Source organism: Calidris pugnax, unplaced genomic scaffold (assembly GCF_001431845.1).
Source record: "Calidris pugnax isolate Ruff unplaced genomic scaffold, ASM143184v1 scaffold17, whole genome shotgun sequence".
NCBI lineage: Eukaryota > Metazoa > Chordata > Aves > Charadriiformes > Scolopacidae > Calidris > Calidris pugnax.
Window position 1 is genome coordinate 7,101,872 of NW_015090794.1, and position 20,793 is coordinate 7,122,664.

Sequence of the window (20,793 nt, forward strand, 5' to 3'; positions counted from 1 at the left end):
TAGAATCCGTATCCGTATTTCCTCAATAAGAAACATTTTCGTTGTACAGTTCTAAAACACCATTGTCTCTGTTTATTGGTATCAATATACTGCAGGTGGATATATACAATTATGAAATGTGCATGTGTGGGGCATCCATGCATCCTCACAAAAGTAGATGGCAATTTTAATCCTATTTAAAATACAGACATTTGTGATATCAGGCCACTATGCTCATTCTCTAGGCCTAAGGTATGAAGTCTATGGAAAACTGCAGAAAACTGAAACACTTGCCTAGGTAAAGTAATAAGTGACTCTTCCAGATGTGATACTATGGTTGATTCTGACCACATTTGCATCTCTGATTCATTGCAGCATTCTGTTAGTCTTCTAGTTGTGTGTGTGTGCTGCTCTGTCTGCATAGCTCAGCCAGGCTTGCCCAGAGCCTCAAAGTCTGCCTGTCAACTCAATTTACCGGTCTCTCTTTTTGATATTAAGTCTCACTGAGAGCTTGAGATAGGTGTGTTCTGAGTTCAGCAGGCTCTGCAGTGGGTTAATATGTTATTTGTATTGTGCTTGTCTCCAGATGAAGTGCCATAGTGTCATACTTAAATCTTGGATAAAACAAATGTATGTTTTAGTTCTCATACAAAATGATATTCAAGAGTTGCAAAGTGTAACCATGAAAATAGTAAAACACAAAGCAATGTACATAAGACTACTTTCCATTAACCTCCTAGTCTGCCTCTGATTACTAACAGTTGTACAGAAAAGGATATTTGAAATTTTTACATTTAAAAGAGATTGACATCTCTACAGAAAAGTTAAAAACTTTTCGTGTAAGCACATAGAGCATATTTCTACTTGAATAGCTAAGAAATCTTACAGGGCATTTCCTGTCTTCCTTCACTTCAAATAACATTAATTATCAAAGTTTCAGATTTTGTTGTGTTCATTAACAAGTATGCATGATTTGTAAAGGAGGCTAAATCTAACACTCTTGTTTGCAGTCATCTAGTTATTTCTTTTTACAACATAGAACAGTTTCTGGCATGATTACTTGAGTAGGTTTCTTAAAAAAAAATGCTCCAATACTACACTTAATTTAATGAAGAAGAGTTTTATTTTCTATGTATTTTCCTAAATTTTCTAGTAAATCAGACTAGACATGTCTGGACACTTAATTTCCTAGTTATCCTCTCTCTCCATAACAATTTGCCCCGTTATTCTGCTGGAACTCACTTTTCCAGAGGAGGAGAGCACAGAGGAGTTTGCAACCAATAGTTGAGAATGTACTAAAGCATTGGGGTTGTAAGCAAGTGCAGATGCCTCAATGTTTTTGCTGTCCCTACTGTATGATGGTGCCTACCTTCCAATATCTGGGAGCTCTCATGCTTTAAACTACCAAAGCTGTATCTTTCTGTGCCTTTTCAATCAAAGTCCTAAATACTAATATGTTTTTTTTTAATGGGCACAGAATTTTCAATACAAAAGGTCCAAAACCATATAGAATATTAAGTTACATCCACATACATATTTTTATATAGTATCCAAGTCATCAAAGAGCACCAGACTGGCCAAAAAAATCAAAGTGAATATTTTTATTTGATATGAAGATAATTTTTTCTCGGTATAACTACCTCCTGGTTAGTAGAATCTGATATCAGGCTTCATGACAATTATAAACCTAAAGCATTGATATCCACTTAATTACCCTTGTTTGCCTTGACAGTAATATTGTCAAAGAATACAAGTTTAACAAGAACACCCTTGCCCAAATCTACATGAATTCCCTGTAATGAAATTATGGCTTTGAAAGCTTACTTTTTGGCCTACTAAATCCCGCAAAACAGTTTGTAATATTTTTTCTACAGCTGCACTTATACTAGCTGATCTATAATTGCTTGTTAAGTTTCTCTTTATGGAGATTATTTTAAGGAAATTTGCCAGCTTTAGATATTCATAGTCAAATATCAGCGTATGTAGCTGGGGATTGCATAACAGCTAGTTCAGGAGATATATTTTGGAGACCTTATAGGTAGGGGAAGGGAACCATCTGCAGGTCTCTTACAGAAAATAAGTGTACCACCATAAAGTGTTTTGGAAACTATTCATATAAACATGTTGTTTTGTAAGAAGCCATCTGGTCAGTCACAGCAATCTGTGTGCAAGTGCAAATGGATATGAGAGCTCTGGGATCCATAACCCTTAGTTACCATTCATGATCTTCAAAACAATGCCTTAGAGGAGACCTCTTTTGATGATGTGTTATTCCACTGTGAACAACGATAGCTCGAATGCTCCAAAATCTGATCTCTTTTTTGGAATGGCAGAGTACTGGAAAAGCCCATGACATTTCCAGGAAGAGAAATTTTCAAAGTTGCATTCTTCACACAGCTGAAAGCAGATTTCAAGTAGGTAGTGTAGTATGAGGGCTTTCAGTAGATGGGATTGTGTACTTTCTTTAGTGACAAGTTCTCATAGCCCATATCACTTTCACTGATTTTTTTTTTTTTTTAAATTAGAATTTGAAATGTACAACTGAAGAGGGAAGTATTTATTTAAATATACGTTCACAGGATGAATAGAAACTGATAAATGGAACTGAAAAAACCCAAAGCAATAATCTCTTATTTTGTAATATATTTATATTGTATTTATGATATATTTGGAAGTTGCATACCATGCAAATGTGGCACTTTGAGAGGTTTTTAAAGAAATAGTATTCTAAGAAAGGGTGAGGTTATTTCTACTCCTGACTTTCTTTGATGTGTTGAAAGGAACTGAAGGACTTCTGACTTACTGTAGCCATTCTGTATGCCAAAACACATCACTGAAAACTACACTAGCCCAGCCTTTATGATATGACCTGGACAGAAGTCAGCCTGGAGATCCATGAGAAGTCAAATCTCTCCTTAGAAAAATACTATATAGAATCATAAAACTGATAGACACCGTTTACAAGAGATAACTCCAGTGGCTTAAATTCAGAGTTCATGAGGAAAGTATTTGACTGCCATTTTCAGCTTGAATTCTATTAAAAGGGAAGTTTGATTAAAATATTTGCCAACTATGCAGACCATCTAAAAAATCACTTTTGTTCTAAGACTTTCTAAAATGTAGAAGAACAGAAAAAGTCACAGACAAGTAAGTTTGCATTTGACATACAAAGGCAGCACGCTCCAGTAGGAGCATGATTTAATGGATTTGTTGTTTAGGAGCCAGGGTCTGAGTAACGTGACCTAACAAGTTAGTTGTGTCTCCTTTTAGTCAGGGCAACAGACCTGTGTTCTCTCTTCACTTCCCAAACACCCGTTGCCTTGTCACCAAATTGTGTGATACTCTGTGAAATTGAAAACAGTATTTTTTCAAGATATCTGATGTAGCAAACCAAGGAACAGTTCCTATCTGTCACTGTGTGCTCGCATTTCCTACTGATGGGAGTCACAGTGAGGCACAGCAAGCATCACTCAAGCGCTGTTTATGTTCTGTAGCCCGTAGATCAGACCTTTGTGCAGAAGTAATCACTCTAGATTAAGGGAAGGGCCCTTTTAATATTGGGTCGTTCTCTGTGACATTTGCAAACATTTTTGGCACAGGATGGCATTTGCAAACAGTTTTGGCGTAGTGTATTTATGTAATCCATTGTCAGAAATATCACAAGCTAAGCTCTCAAACATGAGTTTATGATGTGTGCTACAGATCTCCTGAAATGTCAATGTCTCACTTCAATTGCCCTTGAGAAATCTGTTAAGGAGGAAAAAAAAAAAAAAGAGGCATTAGTATTGAAAATATATTATTCTTTAAATCGGAGCGCATGTGTGTAAATATACTCCCATATGTAATTTTTACATAATTATAGAATGACAGGTTTTTAAAAAAACTAATTTACTGATGAAACAACATGATTTAACTTTTTTTTTCTCATGTAATTGTTAGATTTAGAGTATTGCAAGAGTAGTGCTTATTTCACTGGGAATAAAACCAAAGATTAGGTTTAATTACTTTTCCACAGTGGAAGAGATTTTGAGGAGTGAAAGAGGCTTTGCTGAGAGATGATATAAGCTTTATTCCTTTCTCTTAGCATATGAAACAGTATGGAATACTCTTGAAAATGTGGTTTAGAAAAATCTGGTTATATGTCTTAAATTGCAGTCTTCCAGTGCTTATTCATACTCCTTTCTGTGCAACACTGACAGTAATGGATAAATGGATGCATCCATTCAAATACATGAAGCAAATTGTCTTCATAAGGGAGGTATCTTTGTATTTGTGCATGTACTTGGCTTTAATCCAGACCGTAACAAGTTTGTTTATGCCTAACTGCACAGTTTCTCAAAAGGAGGTGGGTTATTTCTTTTCCTCATTTGAAGTTGTATTGAAAAATATTTCAGCAGGCATCAGTTTCTCATGTGAAAACAGCACGAATTAGCTACAGGCCATCACTGAAATTCAAAACATCCTACAGAAGCTTTGTTCCTGGCTTTGTTAATCTGCCAGCTATAAACATAGTCCATTCAATTCTGTTGTATTTCAGATGCTATTTTTGTAGTGTGTTTTTAAGATGTTTGGCACTTCTGTGGTGATAGCGGAATCCATGAACAGTTAGCTGAAGGATTCTAGAATAACTTGGTGTAATTACAGGCACTCTTCTATTAATAACAGAAATTAGCGGTATTCATACATACTTCCCTGCCGTATCACTTCATCTCATTAACAAATGAGTAAAGAAAGTGATTGTTGCTAGTTTTTAAGGAATATTCTTTAGACTGCTTCAGAGGCCTCCAAATACATTCTTTGTAGGTACCAATTAGGCCAAATGTGAGTTCTGAAATGCAAAATGACCTGAACTGTTGAGGTCTCTGCAGAAATGGTTGAAGTAGCTTTATCATACAGTCCTGCTTCACCTGCAGCATGCAGAGGTTGCACATATATCCTCTCCAGGCTTCTTCCACTTACTGTTTCAGTATGGCCCTGACCCAGGGACAACATGACTGGAGTACTTTGCATATTTACAACGTCGGTCTAAGTATAACATCAGGCTATTCTTGTCTATGATGATGCAGTCATAATAGCTGCACATTTCCCTATGCAGATCTACTTTATAGTGAAACAAGCTTCTTCAGTTTACTCTTGCTGAAATAACCCAATTTTAGACAGAAATTACAGGAAGGATTTGTACTGGGATGGCTGATGTCACCATCTCCAAGAGCAGACCACAGTCATTTTTCTTCAAATCTTGACATATTAATTACACAGGGCCCCAGAGTTTGATTATACCAGTAGCAGTATGAAGGGTTGTTTTTAGATTAAGATTTTAAAAGTGTGACACAATTACAGTTAATATTAAGAGTTCAGTAAAATGCATGATATGCGGTAAGAAGGAGAACCACTAATGTGTGGGTCTGCAGGGATTGCTGTTCACTGTAGAAAGTGTTAGAAATCTGTGCCTTGTAAACAGCTTGCATAAAATTGCTTCATTTTGCAACTGCAAAATGAGCCAAAGAGGCTGTTTCGTACTAGTCCATGTCTATTTTAACTCTGAAATCATCTTGTTTCTGCAATTTTATTCTAACCTTTAAGAACTCATAAATTAATTCTTTATAAGAGATTTAATTTATTAGTCTTAATACGGTTTTGGGGTAAATCATAAAGATACTGAACAGCTGTGAATATGTGGCTCCTTTAAAAATCTTTCAGCAGAAGACTCCTTCAGATTAAAAGAGATAAATCCCAAAGCACTAGCTAGGGAGAATAGCTAGGTATGACCAAAGGGAAATAAAATGGAGCTGGTTTGCATTGTCAGGCAGACTGAATATTTTATCATATTTTTACTGTTAGTGCTACAGCTGAGTCAAATGCATCTAAATCTTGAAGTCTTCAAGAAAATCCAGTGCCCAGCTTTTTCTCAGCACGGGGCAGTCATATATATTAAAAATGCTTCATGTCTAACTGTAAGTTGGTGTTACTGTAGTCAAGTTGCTGTATATTGCTGTGCACCTCTGTAGGGCAATTCCCATTGCATCAGCCTAGCCCTTTGCTTTTCAGGCCTGTACAGTTATACTGTAAGGAGGAACTATAGGCACGTGCAGTAAATGGTGCCTATAGAAAAGTCTTCTAAGACTTCTCAGTTGCTGTTTGCAAAGCAGAACCACCCTAACAAAGATAATATCATCGTATTGCCTTCTGGTACTGTATATACCCATGTGTAATATTGACCTCTACATACAGATGCTTCATTAATCCATTTTTAAACCAGGGGAAGTGATACCTCAGCAGCTTTTCCAGTTACCATTTGGTTCAAAATTTACTCAAAGCCATAAAATGTCCTCTATGAAGGTTGGCTGGTCTTCCTAACGCCAAAATCTTCATGTGGCCAAAAGCCACGAAACTGAGAGACAAGGAGAGGAGGAACTTCCTGGGAAGTTCACAGGTGAAAGGTGACAGTTCTTTCTTGTGATCTTGTAACTTCCTTATGGGATAAAACTCAGCTCGGCTACAGAAGCAGATGCTTTGGCTTGCAGCATTTACCTATGGAGCTGAGAACTGAGACATTCGGCTGCTCCTAGGCTGCTGCTGCCCAGGTGCCAGGCATCAGCTCCACTGCGGGAGTTGTGCTTAAATGGCTGCCAGCAATAGGAGAGGCACAGCTGATCACCATTGTCCTGATTGTTTTTTCTTTAATACTCTGGCAAGGGGAAGGAGCAAGCTTATTGCAAATTTTATTTATTTTTATTTTGAACTCATTGTCAAAGTTGCGTCTGTATTAGAGAGGGACCAAGATGATATATGTTTTAAAGATTCTGAATCTGATGATACGTGGAGAACTGACCCCAAATTTCAGGAGCTCATGGCCAGCAATGCCCAGTGCATTTAACTCCTTCTGGAGCTGGTAGCAGGTTGTGCTTCCTGTTAGCCTCATTTGGAGGAGTCATAATTATAAAAAGGAGGGGCCTATGTTTATCATTCCATTTTCTTTCCTGCAGAGAAAATAATTGAAATCTGACTAAACAGAAAATATGAGTTTGATTGCCAATTACTCTGGTCTTCTTTTTGCTGGCCGGCATGATGCTTTTGCTTACTTTCCCTCTAATCCATCAGGAATGTTGCACCCCAAGCTGGCTCCCTTAGTCACTTACCAGGCAATGTCATACCTTGTTTGATTAGCTTCCCTTTCTGTGTTGGTTTATATGTAAACAGTAGTCTTTGTGTTCATTACCAAGAACAAAGTCAGCATTTCCCTTGTTATTCTGTTGACAGTACTCAATTCTGTGCTATATTTACATATTTTCCCATCTTGATTACCTTTGTTTATTTGCAGAGTACAGGTTTAATTCCACTATGCCTCCACTCTCTCTGTGATTATGTTTCCAGGTGCAGACACACTATTTTCTATGTGCTAGCCGAATCTATTTGATTTTTGTTTTTATCTTAGAGAAGCTAAAAAAACAGGCTAAAATTAAGACCAGTCTAAAAGCTCCCAAAGGTTGAGATTAAGACCTATATTTTTGAGGTGTTAGGTCACAGATCACTATTAGTATCAAGCTTATGGTTGGAGTGCAGTAAGTTGTCCTTAGTATTTAAAAAATAGAAACACAAATCAAAAAGAGTGATTGCTATAAAGCACTGTTTCCCACCTTTTTTTTATTGCTAACATATTTTCTGGAAAAGAGTTATGATTCTGTAGCATTCTAGGAGCAGTTTTGAAGTCTGTTCATTTTTCACTTCCATAGCTATTGCTGTTAACATGACGCCCATTCAAATCTGGTTCTGCCCCTGAGAACGGTCATGTCAGCTCTCTTCTGCCTCGTTGCATATGTTAATATCATGCTGTAATCTTCATGAGAAATGAAGATACTCGAGAGAAGCAGCTGATACCTCTTAACTTGATGGAGCAATTAAAACTCAAGCATTTGCTTGGAAGAACAAAACAACATGTTTTGATCGCAACTTTTCCTCATGATTCCATTTCCTTCTATGGTAATTTAAAAAAAAGAGTTTTGTTATTAAGAAATCAAATAATAATAGTAATTGTGCAGGTTGTTTCTTAAGATGGGCAGTTTACTTGCAAAACTCAAAGCAAGGACAGCTAAGTTGCATTATTCCTATGGGAACTATTTAAATGGTGTTGAGAAATGTAAATGCTTGTGAGCAGATGTTCTTGCCTGGCTCAATTTGGAGTGACAAAGAGTCAAGGAGTGTGGAGCTTCCAGCTCAGAACAAAAGCACCAGCAGCTGTTTGCTCCCTGAGCAAATGGAAGGGTAGGTGCAGGTCTCCAGAGAAGAGGACAGGTGCTTTACCTAGGAAGCTGAACCGTGTGGGGTTGGAGGTAATAAGTCAGACACAGTGAAGTAAGGCAGGAATACGCAACAAGTTTTTAACTGGGATCAGTCAGACTAAGTACAGTAGTGAGCTCAGGTAAATTATAGGGATGAATAGCTAGGAAGAAATGTTTTAAGCTGTCAGATTTATCTTCTCTGGGATATTGGCAAAAATTAGGTAAATTACAGGAGATGGTAAATCAATTTTTTTTTCTTTTTTCCCCAATGACTTGTCATGAAAAGTGGTTGACTTTTTGCAGTTTTTGTTCTGTGTAGACTAGAAGTGGGTAGCTCAAACATGGTAATATATAACTGCTTTTACTGACTTCTCATACGCTGGTGTCTGAGAACACACTTCCTGTAAACTCTTTCTGTTGTCACTTGCAATGCCAATCGTATTGATTATGGGCTGTTTAAGAGCTAATTTGGTAATTAAAGTTGTCTCAATTCCGTGTCATTTTTGCGTGCAAACAACTTGTGCGTATGGAGGAGGAAGTGCCTGGCGAGTCACTGTAATGCACTGCTGTCTCAGCACGTTGAAATTGCTACTTGTCAAACAAGAGTTTTATTCCTTTTATTTTCACGTATATGATGCATTGTGAAACCTGATGCACGTCTTCTGGATTTAGTTACTGCAGTATTTTCAATAAAAAGGTATCCCAGATCTGTCTCTGCTTTCCTTAAAGATGATAATTACAGTACTAGCAGGAAAAAATAAATCCAGGTATTCACTGAACACCGTTCTTCTGAAAAGCAAATCCTGCATTTTGTTATTATATAAACAACCTTGGAACATGTTCTGCTTCTGAACCATTTGTTCATTATATTACCTGTCCCTGAGAAGTGGTAGATTATATTGCTTACAAAAATACAGCTAACCCCCAACAGAGTAGAATGTTGGTAATTTCTAGATGGAAGTGGATGGAATAGCCAAATTTACTGCCTTTCAACTAACCAAGAAATACACAAAACAATTATATTAATTATAATTAAAAAGTGTATTATGGTGAAATTTTTCCTATATGTGTGTCCAGTGGTTTCTGGCTTTCTATTTAGTTGTGAAGAGATCACTTGCACAAATATTGTATTTATGTAACCATTCCCAAATACAGATGGCGTTATGTGGTAGAAAGCCAAGGAATAAGGCTCTAGGTATAAGTATTGCCCAGATATTAACTAATGAAAGGTCATCTTTACCAGGTTCTGAGCATTTCCGGAATGCAAGAGAGTGTATTTTATCCAAAATTAATCATAGGTATTACTGATTTTATAGGATATAACTAATGGGTACTAAACATTTACTGTACAGTAAACGTCTTGTTATGCCAACTTCAAAGTGAAGTTAGTGGAAGAAAAAAGATTTGATCATCAGAATTGCATACAGAGTCATGGTTTACTGAAAAATTCAAATATCAATGCAGATTATGTTTATGAATCTTTATGCTGATATGGAAACTGATTTGTAGCATGAGAACGTTCAAGTTAAGATCATTCAAATTACAACAAATGGAAGCATGGTTATGTTTTTGTAATTATTTCACAGCAAGAGGAGATTGAATATGTCATTTTAAATACTGTGTTCTGCTGTAGAAATATGTATGTAGAAGTAGAAGGAGCTGTACATTAATGAAACAGTTGGATAGAATATTAGAATTAATGATTTTCATTTCTTGATCAATTTAGATCTAATCTTGGTAGGAAATGATTATTCAGTTTTTGACCTGAGACAACTTTGCTGTAATAGCGTCTTCAGGATTTTCAATGTCAAAATGTACTATAGAAGGATTATATTACCCATATCTTTCTATCTCTTCTGTTAATAGCTGACTATTTAAACATCCCAACTCAGTCATTTGTATTAATAGATGGAGATCACTGTTTCTCATTAATAATTATATTGCGTTTCTACAAAATTGTGAGTGATGGCAGGAATGTGGCTCCAGTTATTTTTACACTTCAGCAACTGGAAACAAGGATTTTACTCAGATCACTGCAAAACAGGAGTTACAAGGGTATATAAAATGATTTGATGAAGTCAGAGTCTTACTTAATAGTGCTACTATGTGTGTTTTAGATGATTTTAATTGGCAGAAGAAGGTGCTGAGATCAGTTGTATTGGCAAGTCAGAATTAGTTCTCATTTGTCTAGTAAGATTTTCTTAACACAGCATAGGCGTTGTTTAATACCACCTTTTTGAGGAGGCTGCCTGCCTGAATCCTGTTTAACCCACATTAAATATTGGGGTTATAATCAGAAATTAGATTATTATCATGACAAACAAAAATATTAATCACACAAGAGGCAGGCAAAAAAGTCACCAGATTTATCTGCCAGCTAATTCCTTTCTTCATGAAGTATGTTGCTTCATGAAGTATGCAAAGCTAGAATCATGAATGTCTCCAGAGATGCATTTACATGTGAGATATATATATCTCTATATATGAAATACCTGATTCTGAGCTTTGCTACACCCTCGAGATGTGCTTATTACTTCTCTGGCTGGTATGAAAGTATTACCAGTTGCAGCCATGTTATACTATTTTTATAAGAAACCTCTCTCTGATTTTTTCCTGAAGAGTAGACAATGAGATGGGAAATAAATTTCTTCATGTAAATGTTCACAACATCAGCTAAAAGAATACTGCAGTTCGATATGCTAAATATGTGAAGAGAAACACACGAAATGCAGTTGACATTTTGATGCATGGAGGGCAATAAATGAAAGGTATGAATAAACTAGAAGCTGATTAAAAAGACCGGTTATTTTAAGCTATTTTCTGTAGATGCACCTCAGGCAGAACTTGACACCAAGACAAAATCAATGAAACTGAATTGGTATCCAAACAAACGCTGGGCAGATCAATCAGGGATGCTTAAAAGCTAAACAATGACCTGGTGGGAAGAAGAATTGATTGCCTCAGCAGGTTGCTTTTTTTCTTCAGAATGGGACAAGGTAAGAATGTAGACAAGAACTTGAGCCTTTAATACGTGGACATTCCAGGGCTGAACAGGGTAATGCCTGGCAAGCATCCAGCTGCCTGCCAGACTCAGCCTAGAAAATTAAACCCTGGTAAGACTTCAGTGGCTGGAAAGGTAATAGAATGAAAAGACTGTTATATTAAAACAGAGCAGGTGTAACTCTGTTGTAGACTTAAAGAGTTAGTGCTTACCGCAGGGACTCGAGGGAGCTGTTCTGGAAGAGTTATTCTAGAATAGCTACTCCCAGGTTTAGATTTACGTATTTCAAATTTGTATTTTAACCTGAGTAAAACTGTCAACTATGTGTGAACCCTAACTCAACCCCAAAAATCTAACCCAGAGACTGGTTTTCATGAATGAGACAAATGAGAGAGAGGATTTGCACACACTGCATGTAGGTATGCTTATTCCTTCCTCCCCAGTCCCAAACACAGATTGACAAAAATAGATTCAGAACAAGTGTCTCAATTTCATCTTCATTTGCCAGAAATCCTGACAGGATCATTTTAAGGTGTTCGTACCTCTGCCCAAGGGTTCATGGAATATCTGACCTGTCGAACTGCCAGTCGGTTTAAAAAGGTATCTAATTTAGTGACAGAGACTCTGTAAGTATCATTTGACCTCAAGACCAGAACTAAATTATTAAATCCAGTATCAGGAGACAGAAGAGGTGGGAGATTAATCTTTTCCTCATAGTTGATTACCATCCATTTTGGGGGTGGTTGGTAATTTTTTTCCTAAATTTAGTAGTTAAACTTTCTGGGTGTTATTTGAAAGTCATCATTTTAATTGTAGAGTCAAAAGATACAGAGCCAAAACAGACAAGTGAGATGGCAAATTTTCTCATCAGGTTTTGGAGGAGAGAGGATACAAAAGGGCTTAAGATATATACTTTTAAATGTATGATGACTTTTTAATACTCTAAACTTTTTTCAACATAGAACATTGAAGTTGATCATTTCAATTTCAGTTCCGGTTTCCTTTTTCATACCAGATGCGTGAAAGATCTTATTCCTCAGATATAAATTGGTTTCTGTAAACCTGCATAACGTAATGATTTGTCTTAGAATTTGGATTGCCATTATAAAAATTAGCTTAGATGTTTAAGACAAATTATCTCTAATTTTGTTATTAGATATATCTCGTTCTGGAGTAGCATCATTTAAATTAGCAGAATTACTTGCAATTTTTGTCCTTCATTCACAGATGCTGGAGTTAATGTAATCGTTCTAAGATGATCTTATTACCTCAGCTCTTCCTATGAGGACAGACTGATATTTATTCACATCTCTTCATTTTAGGAGAATTAATTTTGCACCTTTTGTGCTTTTTTTCTTTGAATGGCATTTTTCCTCCAGAAGGGAGAAGTGACTTCCCATTGGACTGACACTAATGTCATTTTGTGGACATGCCAGCAGGAGGAGCTTGTGTATTAAAATGTACTTTCAGTAAAGCAATCACCAAATTGTAGGAATTGCACATAACAATGTGCTTTCTTCTGCAAACCACCATGTATCCATAATGTATTTCTCTCTCTGTCTGATAAAGCTGAAGTAATATCAGCACTGGCCATCATGCTGGTAAATTAACCTATTTTAGATTGAGAAAAGCCCAATGAGGTGAAAATTTAATTTTGTTCCATTGTATATTTGATATTTAGAAGCTTTTATGTTTACATGATCTGAAGAATACATATTTAACACAGAATCACAGCCCTGTGAAGCCAGTATCCCATGATCAATTTTACAAGCATTAGAGTATCAACGCTGCATTGCTGCAATTTTATAAATAGTATAAAAATAATGAGTAATAATATTCATGTTACTAAAAGAAATCCATGCTAATGAGTACAGCTGAAATTGGATTCACATGATCAGAATTCTCTACAGCAAGTTAGATAGCATTGCTGAGTTTCAAAATAAGAAATCATAGGACTAGCGTTGGAAGTCCAATTATCCCTGGCTACCAAGAATTAATAGCATATGCTAAATTAATTTTTAGAGCTTTTATTTTAGTGACAAGAAAAACAAGGAATTAAAGATCTAACTTGTTAATCTTGTTATTAACGAAGAGGAGGCTATATACGACAGGTATTTTAAGCAATTTTTTAATGTGAAAGAAAAATCCTTTATTATTTTAACTAAGGTTATTTTAGACTGTTCTGCTCAGAAATTTAGACAAGTAAAATATACTGCCATTAAAAACCATAATTTTATTTTGTGTTAATGTTTAGCATCTGAACACATTTTTTCTATATTGTTTTCTTATTATTATTTTAGTGAGTAACACCCAATGTACGGATTGTAGTTGCAAAGCTCCCAGTGATAGCGCTGCCTTGTCTTGCAGCTCTGCTTCCTGCAAGTGAACTCTCCCCTCAGTCCCAGGACACGTTAAAGGCTTTTGCTTTGCTGAGACCTCAGCCCTGTGGGTGCTCAAACTGCTCGAGTGGAGCCTGACTGTGCTTGTGGCTTTTGCAGGGCTGCCTGACCTGTCATGAAGGTCACTCTGCAGGAGAAAAAGAACTGCATAAAGTAAATTCACTGGCTGTTTTAAAATATATCGGTGTTTGTTTAATCTGGCAAGAACTGCAGATGGGCAATTCCTCCCTTATGGACTTGTTAACTCACTCTGAAGAGAGATATTATATGGGGTTTTTTAACTTACAAAAATAAGCTTGGCGTTATACACTGTGTAATTTTATTGCCTGAGTTGCAAAATGCAAAATTTAGTTTTATTTATTGATCTGTATATAAGCAGTATAATTAAAAACCATGTGGAGTCCTCTAAAAGAATGGCAAAAGTACAATGCTATCCCTTTATACTGTAGTTTTCCGAGGAGTCTATAGCCTCTGAATATCACCTAGGTAAGCTGGAATTTTCTGTTACTGCTTGTTGTTGAACTTAATGTACTTCTTCTTGGAGTCTTTTCCAAAAGGCTCATTCATGTAAGACTATAGTCTGTTGTGGGTCAGAAGAGATTGAAGAATTCCCAACAGGGATGTATTACAATGTACTTCATCATGTAATGATACATCCATCCATAATTAGAGGATTGTTAAGTAGAGCATCATCCAAGCTCTTGTCTATTTTGCTTGTACTTTTATCACTTCAAAATGCTTTTCCCACCATTTCTGAACTGCAACTCATAGAGATACGCTTTTATCCTGTAATTTGCAATCTTCCATAAAGTATTGAAAGTTCTACTAGTTCTCATTTTTGAAAGAGCCCATTTGTAATTCACACTTGAGATACCAGTAGAAAGAATGCAGTTCTGTGTAGTTGAAGATGTGTGCTGTACTTTGCAGTTGTGTGCCAGGCTCTCATAACATCTGCTTTTTCCATGTTTGGAATAACTGTAGAATAATTTACATATAACATAAACTAGCTACTTCTGTCTTTATTTCTTGTCTTCTTAGTGATATCCCACCTTCTGGAGAACCAGTAAGTAAAAGCAATCGCTCGAGAGGGACTACGCGCTTCCCCAAACTATCTCGCAGCCATCAAAGAGAGCCACGAAGCCTGGAACCTCAGAGTGGTGATCTTTGACCCTTTTTCGTAATTGTGAATATCGGCACCACGTACTTTAAGTTGTTCTGTGATTCCTTCCTAGCCTGTATTTATAATTTAAGCTCCTGAAGAGACTACAGCTGCATCATCTTAAATCCTGAAAAGAGACATTCATTACTAAGGGTCATATCCTGATTAACTACTTTTGAAGGCAGTAATCACTTTCTCAAAAGAATACGAGGGCTCTTCACGAGGGCTCAGCAAACTGATAGGCATTTTCTTTATTTTATAAAGCTGCATTGCACATATTCTCCTTTGTGTTACTATGAATTCCTTGTTTGTATTGTGTTGTCTCCCTTTCTACATGTACAGTTTTCTGTTCCAGAGAGACATGGGTATCATGTCAAGACAATTTTTTTTCCTTAGAAGAACAGTTATGATTATCACTACTTAACATGTCAGAAAGATGTGCTCAAAAGAACCTCACTAATTTATTACCTTTTGTAAATAGAAAGACTGAGTTTTTTTTATTGTAAACCTCTGACACACAAAGTTCTTTAAAATCTTGACAAAGTAGACGACAAGGGAAAAACATTACAGGTGGAAAATAGCTTTTGTACATTTCTAGTTAGATATTCTCAATAGCTTTCATTTGTGGGAACTAATTCTTTAAAATCAGAGAATGTAATAATTTTTAGTGGAATTTCAGTCTTGCTGTATGGCTGGGTGCAATATTACTGATTTCTACAAACCGCCACAAGGATGTACAAAATTAGCATGGTACAAAATGGTGTTTTCAAGTCTTGGGTTATATTTTGTTACTAATTTGTTGCTAATGTTACAGAACAGTTCATCATTAACAGGGCAGTGTGGAATTCTTCCTCTGATTTTATAAAACCCTTCACATGGTGATACTTAAAAATTGCCTGTAATGAAAGTGCCTGTTACCCATCACCTCTTATTGAAAAGTCATTTGTAATGGTACTATTGTAAGAGTAACTAAAAAAATTGACAAGAATTATTACAAGTGATGGAAGTCTTGACACGGATTAACTGGAATCCAGTTCAGTATCCATTAGCTGCGCTGCCGTAGGCAGTTAATTATATGTTAGCTATCTTTTTCTCTTCATTAAGTTTAAGCAGTGTACATTCAAATTCTCTATCAATTGTATTGTGGTTTTCCTTTGTGTAAGAACATCTTTCTTCTCAGAAGTTTTTTTGGATAATGTTACTTAAATTGATGTATCTTGTAATTTTATTATCCATTCATTCTATTAAATTCTCACGTCAGTAGATACTGAAATCTAATATTACCCTGCAGAAAAAACAAGCTGATTTAATAACAGATCTTTTCCCTCAGTGCTATACTAAAGTTGTAGCAAACTGGAACTTCTGTTCTGCAAACCTCTGACCATTATATATTGGGCAGGCAGGTAAGTGGCCTGGTTGTTTTCTGTGGCACTTTTTGAGCGAGCAGGGGTTTGTTGCACACAGGGAGAAGCATCAGTGGGTCAGTGTCAGGTATGAGCCCCACGTGCTGGGTTCCTGCCATCAAAATAGGTAGCTGACAGCTTGCACTGAATAGAAAAATGTGGTGAAGAGGAGTGGGATTCACTCTTCAGGTCAGAAATTTTAGTAGATTAAATACCACAAAGTAAAATCATGTCACAGAAATGAAGCAGTATTTTTTAGTCAGTAAGAGACCTCATTTACGAAATAAATAGATAAACAGAAAATCCAAAAGGCCAGCCTGGGATCTAGCTGATTTGTTTTTATTAAAGATGAATTACTGTTGGTGTTTTGTGTAAACTACAGTGGGACATTTATTTAAGAAGAAAGGAAAGTGAGTAGCTTGTCAGTTAATTCTTCTCCAAACTCATCAGTCTGATATCCTGATAATAGTTTAGTTTGGCTTTGTTGGAAAGAAAAGTAGCTATAATGATGGTCCTACTTTGAAACAATTCTAAATTCATTTTTTCACATTTTTAGACACATATCTATTAACATTGAATTGCAAGTAAATCTGAAAGAAAACACTATGTGGAAACCTTTGTGATGTATCCGTTTCTTACATGAAGCTGTATTCATTTTCAGGAAATAATTCACAAATTAAAGCACTCCTTATTCAGAAAGTTGCAAATGGTAAGAAATCTCACTTAGTACAGACTAAATTTAAAGTACTTTTTTTTTTAGTTGTTTAGAAGGAATTTTTTGTATCTATGTATCTCAAAATTATTTCATTCCTGATTATCTTGCGTCTTGTAATTTTTAATGTATGTATGTAGATCACATAAAAATACTAAACTTGTTTACTGTGTACAAATCGTTCTTTGTTAACTTTAGCTGAATTGCGTATCAGCTCCTAAGATTACAGTCTCCAAACAACATTCACTTTGTGATACGAGATACCGTAATGGGTCCATTACTAATCCATTTAAAAGCTCATCTGTGGTTTCTCTAAAATCTCGGAAAATAATTAAATGAAAGCTTTTTTTCACAAGATAGCTTTCCTGCTTTATGCACCTGGTTATTGTGAAGATCAGTGAGGTACTTGCTTGACTGCAAGTAGATACCTAGTGATAGGAATGCCCACATTTTTAGCACCTCAAGACATTCTGAAATGCCCTGTCTTTGAGAGAATTGTACCTGTCTGTCACAAATCCCACTTCTTTTGTTTATTTACCAGAATCAGCAAAGACTGTAGAAGAAGGTTGGTCAGCTTGTATTAAGAATCCCACATAGTTATAAATTATAGTTATATATTCTTATAAAATACCTGTAACGATGATGCTATCAATTGAATGATTTTATCTGTTTATCTTATGTCACCTAATTCCATTCATGTAGTTACAATTTTTGTACAAACCGAATTTCCCTTGGTACTGACTGATAGCTCTTGGATCCTTACATGTGGTCAGTGGCTGGTGCCCCTTTGGTTGATGGGTTCAGCCAGTTCTCCTTGGCTCCATAAACAGTCCCGTAATCACAGAACAGAGGCGGGGAGACAGCTGGTCCCTGGGGCTGTTCCTGGGGCTACGGCCTGGGATGAGACAGCAGAGGGGCATTTGTAATATTGTTTCCATTTCACTCCTGTTTTGTCTTTAGACATATTAGGTCTCTAGGACTGCTCATCTGGAACCTTTAGTGACTATTCAAAAAAATTGGTAAAAATAAGTGGCATTACTTTTTTATGCTGTTCTCCAATCACATGCAAAATGAACAATTTCCAAAGAAACACGGGGCAGGCAAGACTCTTCCATCTTCTGCTGGTGTAATCGTCAGCATTCATTGTATATTGACTATGGCTTTTCAGAATCTCATTTATTTAGAGATTCTGTCATTCACTATAGAAAATGCATTGTATCGATTTAGCTTTTGCATTAAATCAACTTTCTCAATAATAATAATAAAATTCCAAGGTTTATATGAGGCAGGATATTGACATAGTTATAAACAATATAGTAAATAACTATTGACATAGTTATTTAAGCCATATTTAGGTTATGGCTTAAATTGATACGTCCATTAAGTCACATACTCTTAGGGAGATTAATAATTTCAAAGCCAGTCTTTTTTATGGAATTGTTGATGTGATAGTTGTAATCAAATTATATTATCTTACAGAATCTACTGCAAGTCATAAACCATTGTGATTGGATTAATACAAGTATTTAAAGAAAGGGCATAATGGTATTAAAGATCACTGGCTCAAAATTGTGACCTATTGCTAAGCTGCATTTCTTTGTTATAAAGCCATGTTTTATTGTATGGAACAATATCTGCATGGTAGCTGTCAAATTAATAAGAACCTACTAACAAATGGGGTTGACTGACTCAGAGCAGCAAGCTAATAATAAATGAGACTTGGTGAGCCCCAAGAGAACAAATGATACTGTCTGTCAGGACACATTAATGATTTAAGAACAGGATATTTTGTTAACAGAATCAGTTATTAGTACTTTCAGATATGGATGTTGGTTTTTTTGCTTCAAAGCACACAGGGATCTCAGTTCTGCTGTATGCCTCATGCCATTCCAAAGGCTCAAACCTCCCACCCCCAAACATTTTTTATCTAATATCTTGAACATCTGAGGACAGATGTTATATACCTGTGGACAGAAACACAGTTACCTGCTTGAAACTACTATGAGAAACCTGTGGAACAGCTGTTTAAAAGAAAGCAAAAGACTTTTTACTAAATTCTGCTCCTATATGCCCTTGACAACAACACTGTGCTCATCTAGCTGGAACTCTACCATATATGAAAATAAACCTTGTTTAACATATTTATTTAACACAATTTTCTCCTTGGAAACAATAATACTACTTCTGTGTTGGAGCTTGAATCACTTCTGGAGATGTGGTCAAACTCAAGAAAGTAAAGACTTTATCTCCTTCAATTTCTGTAGGTTAGCATATTTCAGTCAGCACTCTGCATCACATGGAATATTAATTTGATTATTTAGCAATTTCAGTAGTTTCTTACCATTATGTATCGAAAGAATCACTTTAATATATGAAATTATACATATGAAATGTAGAATACAGTTTAAAATATCAGTTAACCTGCTTTGTATTTCAGATATTGAATGGCAGATAAAAAACAGTGGTCCAATACTTACATTTCATTTACTTCTTATTCTGCACTAACTGTGCTTTTTTGGTCCAGTTATAGATAACTTAGATTATTTATAAAATTTTGTTTTAAAAAATAGTCAGAGCATACTTCTAGTTAATAATGGCTTAGTTTTTTGTTAATAATGGCATGAATCTATACTAGAAAACAGTACTGAAATGTTTAGAGAGGAATTAATTTTCCAGATTTACAAATTGCTGCAAATATCTGGATTTAAAAAAATATTTTTTGTTGCACCTAAACAACTGTATTGCACTTCCATGTGGGGGGAATCAGTTTCTTTAACAAGATTTCAGAAATGACGTCCATGCCACGACAGACGCTAAACTGTGGTAGTTGTTTTTTTGAGTTGGAATATTAATTATTTAAGATACTAAAAATCATAGGTAAATGTGGTTTAAAATCTAATTCTGAAAGGCTACGCTTTCTTTCTTACTTAACACTGAGATAAATAACTAAGTATTTTGTATGTGGGACCAAACCTGTTGACAACTGAAGAAGTTGGATTTCCCTTTTGATTTGGGGGGGAATTTTTTTGTTGTTGTTCCTGTTAATCTGTAGGAAAGATAGTATTAATTCTGTAGCATATATATGTACAGTATTCACAAAAGTATTAATAAACTGTTCGTAATATTATTTTAACTTGTTATGCTAATGTTTACATTATAGAATTTTTAACCAAATGTGTATATATATAATTTTCTAAATACCTTCTTGTATTTTTTTTTAAATATCCTGTGGTAATTTTGTTGTAATCTGGTTGAAATATACTACTTTACAAAGAGGAAAATAAAATAACATCTTTTCTTGTTTGAAATAGAGCATGCTTATACCTTATTTGTTCTTTTCACCTGTTTTGTAATTGCTTCCGTGATTTATGTTCATTTTTTCAGTGTGTTTCTACAATGATGTATGTAGGTATCAGACTTCAATTTCTTAAAGACTTGTTATTTCATTACATGAGAAGTAGTATTTACTCAAAGAAATTTTGCACATTTCAGTTTAATTTAAAAAATAATTTAAAAAATATAGTGTTAGTAGATTCCTCATACTCACAGAATAGTCTGCTGATTAATTCAATTAAAAATTTTCAAGCCACTATCATCATACAGAGATCTAATTAGTTGAACTAATTAAAAAAAAAAATTACAGAAAGACACTTACTGTAAAATCCATTGTGATGTTTAGGCATCTGCATCTTTTAAAACCTGTGGAAGGTTAGTTAGATGACAACTTTTGTCTTAATTTGTCTTGGTAATCCAGAGGATGTTGATGTTTCTTTGCAAATGTGGATGAGACTTTTTGAAAAATTCCAATGCTGATACTAACTACTGATAGTTACAGAGCATAAGCTTTTCATATCTCAATTA

At 35.5% G+C, this 20,793-nt stretch overlaps 1 protein-coding gene across 1 annotated transcript in view; it reads left to right on the forward strand.

Moving 5' to 3' along the window:
* The window catches only part of SNX29 (sorting nexin 29), a 128,157-nt gene extending 107,917 nt beyond the window's left edge, over positions 1-20,240 (forward strand). Inside the window, exon 22 of the mRNA XM_014936206.1 lies at positions 14,697-20,240. Coding sequence (XP_014791692.1) covers positions 14,697-14,826 — 130 coding nt within the window. The 3' untranslated portion in view covers positions 14,827-20,240. The remainder of the gene's footprint in view (positions 1-14,696) is intronic.
* The last annotated feature ends 553 nt before the right edge of the window (positions 20,241-20,793 follow it).